Consider the following 13,872-nt stretch of genomic DNA (forward strand, 5'->3'; position numbering starts at 1 on the left):
TAATTAAAAAAAAATTAATGTACATTAAAATAGTTAATAGGGCCGAGATAATACAGGGCTTAAGGCACTTACCTTGCATGTGGCTGACCCTGATTCAACACCCAGCACTGCATATGGTTCCCTGTGCATTACCAGGAATTTCACTGAGCACTGCTGGGTAGTGCCCCCCACATCCCCCAACCTCCCGCAAAAAAAAATCCTCTTAAAATAATGAATATAATCCAAACACCCATTAATGGGCAATTTAGCTAAATTACATAATGGAACAAAAGTGTAATTGAAAAGACTGTTGAGTGCTTCTTCTGAAAGCTCTCCACAACAGAAGCATAAAAAGACAATTACACATCAGCATATGCTGCTAATGGGCTTCATTTTCTCCTCGAGCTCTCAGGGTGGATGCCAGGCTACTCTAGCAGAGGGCTGAGGAAGCTGGGTTTTTACATTCACGAAGCTCCTGGCCCAGCCCTCAAAGGCTAGCCCGCAGGGCTATGAACCTAAACCCTGCAAGGAAGGGAGCTGAGATGGCATAAGTACAGATGACTCTTGTGCAAAACTCACGACTAGGCTCACTCTGGGACCCAATGGGCTATGCTGAGTTAAAGATGACCTCAGGCTGGAGTTTTCATGATCTAAAGTACAAAGAAACAGTACTGGCAGACATGTAAGCATACAGATAAGATGAAGAGGCCCTAGAGTTGCTACTCAACTTTAGAGATATCTCTAAGTGCTAGTTCCCAAGCTCCCCAGGCCAAGGAGCCATGCCTGGCCAAGACTCCTTATCAGGCCAGAATCTACCAACTGCACACTGGGAGAGACAACGCGGCCTCTCAACCTGCCAGGCACCAGCCCTTTACTTTCCTTTGGGTGACTACCAGATTCCAAGGGGGAATGTTCTACCTTAGGAGGACGAGTGATGGGGAACAACTCAGTTATCCAGTGTGTTCAGGACCGCTGGGAAAGCTTGCTTTGGTAGGTCGGGGCCTCTCCTGGCCCTTTGCTAGCTGACAGTATTACTTTCTTCTGAGAGCAAATTACTGAGCATGCCCCAAAGAGAATAAGACTTTCTTAATTATAGTTTTATAATGATAGATATATAAAACCGCTTTTTAGAAAGTCATTTACATCAGAGCATTACAATGTAGCACTTTACACACCTCCTGGTGTTTTGAGAGCAAAGTGGCTCCTCTGAGTGCCCCGCCTGGAAAAATTCCTAGATGAAGACTGCAGCTGTTCCCCTCCCTTTCGAACTGAAAGTTCAAACTTATCAGAGAGTATCAGGCTAATCATCCCCTCTAAGTCTGTTCTTCAAGCGATGAGAGCATCTGGGGTGTGGAAGGCCAAAATTGATGCAAAAAATCCTTCAGCAGGCACTGGGCCTGTTCTCATTTCCTTCCTCCAGTCAGTTAAGAGCGTTCTTCTTGAGGTTCTTGTATGAAGTAATTAAATTTACAACATATAAAGCAGAAACGACTTTATTGTACACCACATCTCTGTATCAAATCTCGTCACCTTCAAAGTCACTTCCTAATTCTTGGATCTGAAAACTGGCCACCAAAGTGGCAGCAATCCAGAGTCCTGCACGCGTCATGAAGAGCAGGGCTGTAAGCGGCCGCATGCGACAGGACAACGGCCTCCCCTCAGGGCTGTCCTCCAGCTCCCCTCACCTCTGCATACACTGGTCCTGAGCTGGGGGTCACACACGAGTGCTCAGACAAAGCAGGTCCGTGCCGCTTAAACTCCTGAGAAACAGTAATTCGAGAACCTAGGGTTCTTCCACAATAAAAGAAATCAATCTAACTGAAAGGCTTTGTGACTGTTCTCACGGTGATTCAATAAATAAAACTTTAAAGAAGGGGAAAAAAATCAATCTTTACTATCATTGCCAGTAATTTTTTTTTAAACTGCTGTGGGGGCCAGTCCCAGGGGCGCTGAGGGGCAACCACTCGTATCCCGTCGTGCTTGGGGACCCAACCCGAAGCCTCCCACACACAAAGCACATAATCTACCCCTTGAGCCACATTTCCAGTTCCTCCAGTAACCATCTTACAGAAACAAAGGATGTGCCAGGGCCTGGAGCACTGGGGTGCGCGCTGTGCGTGCGGGAGCCTCAGGTCTGATCCCCCGAGCAATGCTGCAGAATCAGTGAAAAATGACTGTGGAGTTGGGGTCCATGGCCGGTAGGCTGTTTTTACTTAAACTGTCACTGGAACTGCAGTGCAGCACACTGAAAGTACAACACATCCAGTTTCTCATAAAAGCGGAACTATTTATTACCGACTATAGATCCTGCAAAAAAAACGTTGCCAGCCAACACACTGGAATATTACCAAATATTCTAAAACTTCATTAGAAAGAAAACAAAGACTACAGTAACACAAATGACATGCTTGCTCTGATTCAGGCACTTTCAAGATCATAGTTTATTACTTCAGATAAAAAGATAGTATACATATTAGGGAATCCCTTAAAATTCAACTCTAAGAGTTATACACCATCTAGTACTTTTGCATCGAAAGTTAACCAAAGAAATCTCAAAACACCTGAAAGCCCCACTATTAACATGAACTATGTAATAAAAAATTTGACATTTAATTTGTTCAATATATAGTATTTACATTATGAACCAATGATGATACGATAAACCGTGACAAAGACATAGTAAAAATAAACTTTAAAAAGTAAAGGCTTATATTCTTATGATGTGCTAATTATCATAATTATATATAAAAATTGAAACAAAGCAGAGCTTTCTCTTACAAATTCTTAATCATCTGAGTTGTAGTCATTACTTGCTAACAATTTACATGCAACATCTGCTAGAAGTGACATTTGATTTTTTTCCCCCAAAAAAGTGTGAGTAGATAAATGACATTTAAGCATAGACATTAATTTACTCATGGACAGAGAAAGAAAAAACTGTACTCAAGATTAGTACTGGTCACAAGTCTCTTCCCTACAGAAGTGATAAAAAAGAGTGAGACCCAAAAAAGGAACAGAAATTCCGAACAGGGGATGCATAGGCAAAGTACCATGAATGGCACAACTCAACAATTTGGAACCAATCAAGACACAGATCCTGTCACGCTCCATCACTGATGAGAGGTTCTGATCCGCCATCAAATATAATGTCCGAAGCAAATAAGGGGCACCAGGTGTACGACTAGTTAAACTTTAGAAATACTAAGATGGAGGCAGGAGTGGCCACGAGAAGGGACAACTTCTATATAATTCAAACTATATACAGCACAACTGGAATGCAGCCCATCCCAAACTGGCTCTGTGAAACGATTGGACCTTGATGACTTATAATTAAAAGTATAACAAGTGTAATAATACAAGAGATTTACACGGGAAGCAAAATTCAAGGGGCATTTTATATTACTTACTGTGCTGTCTCAATTTTAAAAATAATTTTGCTAAGTATACATCTCAACTGAGGTCTATGTAGAAAATGTCCTAATAGATACAGATATTTACCTTTGGTGAGTTAAAGGCCTTTTTGTGACTTCTGTCTGCGCTGTAGGCAGGATGTGGGATGCACATGCACAAGGGGAAAACTCAAACTGAGGTCATCCCAAAGACGCGCATGTGGGGAGGCTGGAGGTGCTTTGGGAAGCCAACGCACGCCAGAGACCCGACAGGCAACCGTGACAACGGCAACAAGGAATGAAATGCCAACGTGGCAGTGTGACTTTCGGAACAGAAAGAGGAAGGCCTCTCGTACCAGCAGAATCCTGCATACATACAAAAAGAAACAGCCACCCACCAATTAGTAACAGAAAAGCCAATTCTAGAATGGAAAGTACAAACTGCAGAAAACCAGAAGTCAACAGAAAGAGAAAAAACAAGCAAACTACTGGTTTCCTTGAGAAGAGAACGCTTCATTCCGAGCGGAGCTACTTGGTGAACGCGGCCACCACGGCCCACAGGACCTCGCTGGTGCTGGCCTTCAGACACTCCACCTCGGGGTCCAAGTCGAGAAGCTGCCGGACGCGCTTGGTGGCCAGATCGTACTGCTCGTCCAAAAGAGGAGCAAAAGCATTCTCCAGAACGTCGGAGGCGTGGGCTAGGTAGATGAGAGCCAGCAGGCGCTTGTCCATGCGGTGAGGGTCGTTCACCCATTTGTCGAGAACGGCTTCTTGGACCTTCCTGATGAGGCGCTGCTTAATGTTGTTATTGGTGAGAGGATGGGTCGTCATGTCAAAGAGGAGGAAGTTCTGTTTCTCCGTCGTCAGTACGCCCTTCTCCACCAGGTTCTTAGCTAAGCGTTCCCTTACATTTCTTAACTGATAATGCAATTTTAATGGATTCCATGTCTCACCTAAACAAAAGACAACAGAGGTTGGAGTATGAACTGCTAATTGTACTAAAACTACTCAGCAATACTGGAATTACCTTTTTCCAAAGAATCTCTCTCCCCCACCCCCGCCCGCCCCCAGCAAAAGCCTGCTTTTCCGGGCCAGAACTGCTACATCTCAGGGTCTGGGGGAACAGAAATAGCCCAGCGGCCACACCTGTTGGCAAGTGCGCAGGGCCACAGCTCAACACGGTGGTGTCTGGCGTGGCAGCGCCGCTCTGTGCGATCCAGCTCCACAAGCCGATTCAGCACACGGCAGCAGGTGGGCTCCCGGGGAGCTCCGAGCAGAAAAACAGCAGCGTGAGCGCTGAGCAAGCCCCCCTATCCCGCAACAAGCTCGAGGCAAGCTTGTGCCTTGTGACCCCAGCTGTCACAACCACCAGATCTGCCACAAGGCAAGAAAAGAGGGAAGGAGACTAAAATAGCAAATTAATAAAAACCAGTTCCTCATTTCAAGTGCTCAACTGGGCTGGAGTGACAGTATGGCAGGTAAGATGCTGGCAGCTAACCCAGGTTCGAGATCTGGCACACCATACGGTCCCCGAGCCCACAAGGTGTGACTGGGACCAGAGCCAGGAATAAACCCAAGCACAACAACAACCAAGTTCTCAACAATCATGCGTGGCTGGTGGCTATTGGCTGGAAAGCACAGAAATGCATTTCCATCACACAGAAAGTTCGGGAGACAGGGCTGGGGAGAGCGAACAGAGCAAGAAAGGCATTTCCGGGGCAAGCAGCAGATCCAGGCTTGATCCTCTGCAACCTACATGATTTCCCAAGCCCCCACAAGGATGACCCCTACGGAGTACGGAGCCAGGAATAAGCCCCTGATCTGGCCAGGTGTGGTCAAAACCCAAAAACAAACCAAAAAAAAAAAGTTCTGGAAGACAGGATTATCTTAAAATATATCACCCAATTAGTTACACATAAAATCATTGTACCACATGACTTAACACTGAAAAAGTCCTGGAATTCCCTGAACACTGAAAATTTTCAATACAATATACAAAACAGCTGTTACAGACACTAGTCAAAAGGCAGTCCAGAGCTCCTGCCCAATGAAATTCACTCCAGCCCACGCGTCCGCTCTGAATTCCATTCCAGAGAGCAGCGGGGGAGGGAACGCGGAGCAGCACGGAGCTTTTGTGCAGGGGGAGGGAGACCACAGCATGGGGGACACAGAGCACCAGGAAAGAGGAGACCACGCTTGTGAGGTCTAGAAACCCTGCTGGCGTTCCCTTGAGTCTGGGAGGAAAGGGTCTGCAGAGTGAGGCAAAGGTAGCCCACCAGAAAGCTGAGCTGCTCGCTGTGCAGCCTGAACAGGAAGGCCTGAAGGACACTCGGCGGGGACACCAAGGGGACACCAACCCCTGTACTATTTTCTCCAGTCCCAAGCAAACTTTAAACATACAGAAATGACAGGGTTCTTTTTTCTTAACATCTCTGAATAGAACAGATGGGGAGGAAAAGTTCTTCAGAGGGTATGTGCCTCGCCAATGCCCATCAATCACTTCATTGGAAAACGACATATTGACAAATACCAAAGAATTCCACTACAAAATACTTCCATTTCCTTGACATCGCGTCATGGAAACAAGCATATGACAGTCTAGTGACACCTTGTGACCAAAATGATCACCAACTGTCTTAAAGCCTCACAACCACCTCCTCCCTCCATAGAAAGTTCCACCAGGTGGGCCAGAGAGATAGTACAGAGGGTAGGGTGCTCGCCTTGCGAGAGGCTGGCCAGAGTTTGATTCTCGGCATCCTGTATGGTCCCCCCAATTAATGGGGAGTGATTCTTGAGCACAGAGTCGGGAGTAACCCAAAAGCACCACTGGGAACGGGAATGGGTTTTGGGGCCCAAAACCAATAAATTAGCCCTTCTTTTTGTTTTCAGACTTCTTCTGTTTCTGGTCTACACCCAACAGTGCTCAGAGGTTCCTTACTGGTAAAGCCCAAAGAGAATCGTGAACCCAGGCATCCTGCACACAGCTCTCGCCTGTTGAGCTCTCTCCCCCAAAACTTCTAATTTTATCCAAGAAAATTTATTTGTAATATTTAACATATGGAGTACATGTGACTTCAGTCCATGGCAGCATTAGCTAGAGATGACAATATGTACTGAGTAGAGTGAATCTGTAAGTTTAATTTATATAACTAAACACACCTTATCAAATGATCAAAGTAATTTTCAGATGAGTGTTACAAAAGAAACTGTAAGGAAAGCTTTACCCCCAGCCTAAGTACAAAGGGAGTAATAGAGTAAAGTAAACGTTTCTGTTACTCATGTAGCAATAAGCAAAAAGTAAACGGTTTCTGTTACTTATGCAGCAATAAACCTTCAACAGATTCAGAGTGTGTTAAATTCCCAGGACACCCATGTTCGTAAGTTCCAGTCTCTATCAAAAAGGATGAAGAGGTCAGGCTAAGGTCAGTGAGACCTTAAGCCCTTACTACGTCTGAGCTGGAACGTAAGCGCCCAGGGGGCTCAGCGGCAGAGCAAAGGCCTTACAGATCGGTTTAATCCCTGACAATCCCTGACGCTGCTTCCCATTAGGACCCGTAGAGCCCTAACAACCACCAGCCTAACAAGTGCCAGGGTCAAGTGCCCAGTATTCACCCATTAGTTACAAATGAGCACGTGTCCCCAGATCTCCAAAGCAGTGCTCAAAGGCCCACCAGTGAGTACTGGCCAACCAAAACCACCTCGGCTGCACACCTCCTGGTGGTCCTTGGGGGCCTCCAGGGTTATACTCAGCGATGCTTGGGGGACCACGTGGTGCCAGAAATTGAATCCAAGTCGCTCCGGACTAAACACACCCCCTGAGCGTCATACTCTCTCCTGGTCCGTTTGGGAGTACAGGGGGCTTACTCAGCAGTGCTCAGGGCTCACTCCTTGGCGGTGCTCAGGGAGTTGAATTCTGGGAGTTGAACCAGAGTCAGCAGCATGCAAGGAAAAAGCCCTACCCGCCATACTACCGCTCCGGCCCCCATCTGTTTGTTTTGGCTTGGGGGACACACCTGGTTCTGTGGTCAGGGTACCAGTGTCCCGAGTACAGCCACAGGCTAGCAAACACCTTACCCTATTTACCATCTCTGGACCAACAATTCCATTTAAAATGCACAACTCAAAATTTTTTATTCAAAGAACTACCTCATAAACAGGACCATGTTAGAAACTTTATAAATGAAAAAAACTGGCCAACCAAACCCACCTCAGCTGCACACCTATAATTTTCTTTTATTTTTATAAAGAAGTTCACAGTATTTGATTACATTTGTGATTCTACTTTTCTAACTGCTATTCTAATATCCAATGTTCTTGAGAATTGCTCTGAAGAGCAATGTTCAAACATGAAATAAAATGACAATGAATGTACATGAAAGCTGTTTCACACATTAGTGGGAAAGTTAGGTTTGATTATATATCTGTATCGTGAACCCAAAGAGTTCACGGTACAGATCACACGAACACACAAATCACACTTGTAAATGTCTAGTCAGACACACACTTCAGGCTCTCCTGTCTCCTTAGGTGGGGACATGTGGCAGGCTTCCACAGTGAGACCTTAAGCCTATACTACGTCTGAGCTGGAACGTAAGCGCCCGGGTGACTTGCTCTGCCCCCTCCCTTTCTGATACCAACCGACAACACTGCAGATGGTGCAGCTCCACCTGCCAGGCTGCCCCGCAAGGGTGAGATGAAGTAGTCTGTGATTCACAGCATGAATGAGGAGGGGGAAAAACTTGCCTTCACTCACTGAGATTTTGAGGTAGTCTGTCAGCTCACCCTAACCCACCTCTGCAGTGAGAGGCAACTGTGACAAAAGAGGACGGGCATTAAGAAGAGCACTTTTCCAAATGGACTATGTGTTAAACCGCGCCACCAAGCCTGCCCGGAGGGGACAGGGTGTTGACCCGCTCGCCCGCTCCTCTCTGGAAAGAAAGTTGGTGGCCGCACGGGAGCCTTGTGGACAGCAGGTTTGAGCCGGGGGCAGGGGGCAGCGGGGGCCTCATGGGAAGGGGGGCGTTGTGGGCCGTCCTTCACGCCCGACCGAGGTCACCGGCTGCCCCCCACGAGCGGCTCTCCGGCACGGGCCACGACTCCAGAGCACAAAAACCAATCTCTTAACTATCTAACTTTTAATAGAAATACTTCCAGGGTTAATAAGTAAAACAGCAGAAATCCAAAACCGCAATAGCGGCCGCACGACATCATTTTATTCTTAAACCCAGCTGTAGAAAGCAAATCATTTCACAACCAGCATGTCTGATTGGGGGGGGGGGGGGGAGGATCGTAAACTCTAAACAATAATTGTGCATCTCCTATCGAAACAATGTATCTAGTCAAAGTAGAGTGTTAACTAGAACTCATCTGCCTCACAGGAATTGGGAGGGGTGGGAGGTGGGGTTCTATTGGGGTTCGCGGTTAAAAATAAGTATTGGTAAAGGGAAATGTGTTTGATACTTACATGACTGAGACCTAAACCCGAAAGCTCTGTAACTTTTCCCACAGTGATTCTATAAAGAAATAAACTATTTAAAAAAAAAAAAAAAAGAAGAGCACTTTTCATTCAACATGAGCCCAATTTACCAGAGATAAAAATTGAAAGGCAACTGTTTTCCCCATTCTAGAACTTCTGATTTTCCACTGTGCCTTAGACACTAAGCTTTCAGTTACTACATGTAAGATGCTTTCAAAAGGATTTTACAAAAATCTTGAAACAGATTTCAGTTTAGTTTACACACAGGTTTTAGTCTACACACAGAGAAGCTTACCACTTAGTAATTCAATCCAATTCTGGACCGTTTCTGGAGGCTGAGTCTCCTTAACATGCTTTAGCGCTTCATCAAGAAGAACATCCCCTGTTGGAGCATCTGACTTACAGATCACCTAAAATTAAAAAAAAAAAATAAGAAAGAAAGGCTCTACTGATTCCTTTTCTCTGATTCAATTTCTTTAAATGGAGAATTTATATAATTTATTATAATCAAAATTCCATGGGTTCCTGGGGTGCAGTGATAGCACAGCGGGTAGGGCATTTGCCTTGCGCGCAGCTGGCCCAGCTGAGCCAGGTTGATTCCTCCGCCCCTCTTGGAGAGCCCGGCAAGCTACGGAGAGTATCTCACCGGCACGGCAGAGTCTGGCAAGCTCCCCGTGACATATTCGATATGCCAAACACAGAAACAAGTGTCACAACAGAGACGTTACTGGGCCCGCTCAAGCAAATCGATGAACAACGGGGAGGACAGTGCTCCAGTGCTACATGGGTTCCTGAAGTATCAAAGTTTAGATTTTAAATGTGGTAGAGAAATCTGGATTTAATTTAACCAGACTAGCCCGACAATTATTGACTTCTGACTTTATAGCCAGAGGGGCCAGGGACAGCTCAGGGGTAAGGGCCACATGCACATGAGTACATGTCTGAGTGGTAACCCTGCTGACCCCTAGGACCACTGGGCCTGAGCACTGAACTGTCAGACCCACAGAGCCGGACTGAGTATCTGCTCTGAGTGTTTTCAGGACCTCTACTTGGAGCACCCTCCCCTTTAACTGCACCCCCCCCCCAAAAAAAAAGAGAAAACAAAAGCTAGTATGCAATGCTTGGGAGGGGAAAAAACGCTAAAGTAGTATACTCACTATATTGCACTTAATTATTAACCTTCGGGCTACTTGATGCAAAAATTCACTTCTTAAACATTTATCAGTTTTAGAAAGAGATTCAATTACATACAACACTTCAAAATGATGTAAAATGGCATTTCATAAAGGTGGAGAAATTCTTAGTAAATACTGAAACCACTTGCTGACAAAATAATTTTGTGAAAGGACTTAGAACTTAAGTTCCAAGAAGTCATATCACAATGAAAGATAAAAATCTAAATACAAGGGGCCGGAGTGATAGCACAGCGGAGTGATAGCACAGCGCAGCCAACATGGCCAACACAGTTTCGATTCCCAGCACCCCATATGGTCCCCTGAGCACCACCAGGAACAATTCCTGAGTGCATGAGCCAGGAGTAACCCCTGAGCATCGCCAGGTGTGACCCAAAAAGCAAAACAAAAAAAAAATCTAAATACGAGGCCAAGGATATGGTTTAAGTGGCTCAGATGAACCCTGAATTCAACCCCTGGTAACACAGAGCACTTCCAGTACCACTGGGTGTGGATCTGGTGGCCAATGAGTATTAAGGTAACCTTGTCCCCATTAACACCACAGTAACTCCTGGCCCCTCAAAACTTTTTAAATGAAATAAAGTGTAGTTCTTCCCCCACCCCAAAAAATTTAAACATGAAATAAAAGTTTATGAATAAGAAAAGCTTTTCCAAAATTGTGAGAGCTGGAAGCAATCTTTAAAATATTAATACACCGTCCTTCACGCCCGACCGAGGTCACCAGCTGCCCCCCACGAGCGGCTCTCCAGCACGGCCACGGCCCCGGAGGCACAAGGACTTAGCACAGAGAGCCACCCGCTTGGAGCAGAAAAGCAAATGGACTATGTGTTAAACCCGCCAGCATGCCTGCCCGGAGGGGAAAGGGTGTTGACCGGCCCGCCCGCTCCTCTCTGGAAAGAATGATGGCGGCCGCACGGGAGCCTTGTGGACAGCAGGTTTGAGCCGGGGTTGACGGGAGCGGCAGGGACCTCATGGGAAGGGGGGCGTTGTGGGCCGTCCCTCACGCCCCACCGAGGTCACCAGCTGCCCCCCACGAGCGGCTCTCCAGCATGGCCACGACTCCAGGGCACAGAAACCAATCTCTTAACTATCTAACTTTTAATAGAAATACTTCCAGGGTTAATAAGTAAAACAGCAGAAATCCAAAACCGCAATAGCGGCCGCACGACATCATTTTATTCTTAAACCCAGCTGTAGAAAGCAAATCATTTCACAACGCTGTTTCAGCATATCTGATTGGGGGGGGTCATAAACTCTAAACAATAATTGTGCGTCTTCTATCGAAACAATGTATCTAGTCAAAGTAGATAGAGTATTAACTAGAACTCATCAGCCTCGCAGGAATTGGGAGGGGTGGGAGGTGGGGTTCTATTGGGGTTCACGGTTAAAAATAAGTACTGGTAAAGGGAAATGTGTGTGATACTTACATGACTGAGACCTAAACCCGAAAGCTCTGTAACTTTTCCCACAGTGATTCAATAAAGAAATAAATTATTAAAAAAATAAAATAAAATATTAATACATCTGATCACATTTAAAACAAACAAAAAAAAACATGAATATGGGGCTGAAGCAATAGTACAGCGGGTAGGGCACTTGCCTACATTTAGCAGACCCAGGATGGATCCCCAGCATCCCATATGGTCTCCCAAGCACTGCCAGGAGTGATTCCTGTGTGCAGAGCCAGGAGTAGCCCCTGAGAACTGCCACGTGTGGGGGCCACCCCCCAAATAAAAGAACTGTGATCAGGGGAGTGAGATATGGCTCAGTGGGAGAGCACTTAACTCACATATGTGAGGTTCTGGGTTTTGATTCCAGGCACCGCATGGTCATTCAAGCACCTGGAGGAGCAACTTCCAAGCGCCAAGTCAGGGGTAAAAACCAGAACAAAAAGAACTCTTTCTGGGGGGTTAGGCGTGAGGAGTTAGACCATACCGAGCAGTATTGAGAGGCTATTTTGGATTCTGTGCTCAGCAGCCAATATACAATGCTGGGGATCCAACCAGGGTTGCCTGGATACAAGGGAAGTGCCTTCATATCCAGTCTAAGATTCTTAAGAGTGAAAGAGAAAAATGCTGTACCGTTTGAGGCTTCCTTAAAGTCCTTGGCTATACATACAGCAAATTTCTCGTTAAAATTCTATGAAACTGAATCCCTTCAGAGATCCCAAGAAGCACAGAACCAGGAGTAGCCCCTGAGTACAACTAGGTGTGGTCAAAATAAAAATCTATTTTAAACCTTTAATAGTCAAAGAAAAAAACTGAATGACATTAATCTTCAAATTCAACACCCTGTGCAATACACACTGAATTTTATATTTTATGTTTTTCCCCAGAGTAAATCTTTAAAATGCCAGTGTCTGATTTTATTTTCAATATGTTTTAATTTGCACTGGCTCCATTTCTAGAGTCTGACTCCAGACTCTTGTGCCAAGTGGGTGCTGTGAATGGATTTCCCCCAGCACAGAGAGGTCGGCTGGTGCTGCTCCCAGGACACACTGGCAGAGTGGGGAAGTTAAGACGACTGTAGGAGAGAAAGCTGGACTCTCTGCTGGGTCAGGCCATCCCTTCGCCCACTTCTTCGACCAGCGGCCACCTGTCACACTACCCACCTTTGAGGCCACAATAACCAGGTGTGGGTATTTTTCCTAGGAAATTCTATCCCCTACATCGCTCAGATGGACACTTCACTCTCCAGTACCTATGAATCTACCCAATCTGATCACTTCTCACTAGTCAATTTAACATACAGACGCCAGTTCATGCCGCCAGCGCTCACTCCTGAAAGTGGTCTAACCAACTGGCACGCTGGCACAGCACGATAACTAGTCTGAGCCCTTTCCAACCCATTCTCCCCACTCATGCTTCTAAAAGCTGGTCTTTGGAGGTTCCACTGCCCTACTTCAAATTCTTCAATGACTCCTTCTTCTTCTTCCTTTTTTTTTTTTTTGCTTTTTGGGTGCTGTGACTGGATTTCCAGCACTGCACAGGGATTACTCCTGGCTTTGCACTCAGAAATTACTCCTGGCGGTGCTCAGGGGACCATATGGGATGCTGGGAATCAAACCCAGGTTGACCTCGTGTAAGGCAAACGCCCTACCCACTGTACTATCACTCTAGTCCCACACATTAAGTTCTTAACTCCTTATAAAATTTAGTGACATTTGTCCACTCATAAATATTTTCTGTCCACATATATTAATTTTTAGTGTTTTTTCCCCCTGGAGAGGCGTGAATTTTAAATATAAAAATATAATCAAGGAAAACAAAACTTTTAAAGCAAAGCCTTCGACACTAAAGCCAAAATAGCAAGGGAAGCCAGCTCTGCAAAGTCAGAGAAATGGTTCAAAGGGCTGGAGTGCATTCTGTGCAAGTGACAGCGCCCTGGATCCATCTCCTAGTGCCTGAGAGCAACTGCTGACGGTTAAGCCAGTAGCAGCCCCTAAACATATTTACTATGCGTGGCCCAAAAATAAAAACCAAAAATACTTGGACGAAACACAGGGAAATAAAATTCCCAAAAATATACCCACAGAGACCCCAAATGAGAGACAGTGTCCAACAAGAGTAAAAAGCCACCGTCAGGGCAGGGTACAGTGCAAAGGCAGAGCACACACACCGCACGTGTGTGACACGACACCAAGCCCATTCTGCTGGCCCCAGAGCACTGCGCCAAGGTATCAGGACAACATGGTGGCAGAGAATGGCCCCATCTCCCCCCCATACCACTGAGTGTGAACCTTACTGAATTTTTAAAAATTTTAAGTCCCACAATCAAAGACAAAAAAAATGATCCTAGAAATCAAAACATAAAAATTATAGGGTAAAAAAAAATC

The 13,872-nt window shown here is 45.7% G+C and overlaps 1 protein-coding gene across 2 annotated transcripts in view; it reads right to left on the reverse strand.

The window, feature by feature from the left end:
- Window positions 1–2,391: 2,391 nt before the first annotated feature.
- The window catches only part of GOLPH3 (golgi phosphoprotein 3), a 40,955-nt gene continuing 29,474 nt past the window's right edge, over window positions 2,392–13,872 (reverse strand). For both annotated transcript variants that reach the window (XM_056112153.1, XM_056112152.1), the window contains 2 exons: window positions 9,140–9,254; window positions 2,392–4,321 (listed from right to left, as the gene is read on the reverse strand). In XM_056112153.1, coding sequence (XP_055968128.1) covers window positions 3,897–4,321; window positions 9,140–9,254 — 540 coding nt within the window. In that variant the 3' untranslated portion in view covers window positions 2,392–3,896. The remainder of the gene's footprint in view (window positions 4,322–9,139; window positions 9,255–13,872) is intronic.

The sequence above is a fragment of the Sorex fumeus genome, unplaced genomic scaffold (assembly GCF_029834395.1).
Source record: "Sorex fumeus unplaced genomic scaffold, SorFum_2.1 ptg000015l, whole genome shotgun sequence".
Classification (NCBI taxonomy): Eukaryota; Metazoa; Chordata; class Mammalia; order Eulipotyphla; family Soricidae; genus Sorex; species Sorex fumeus.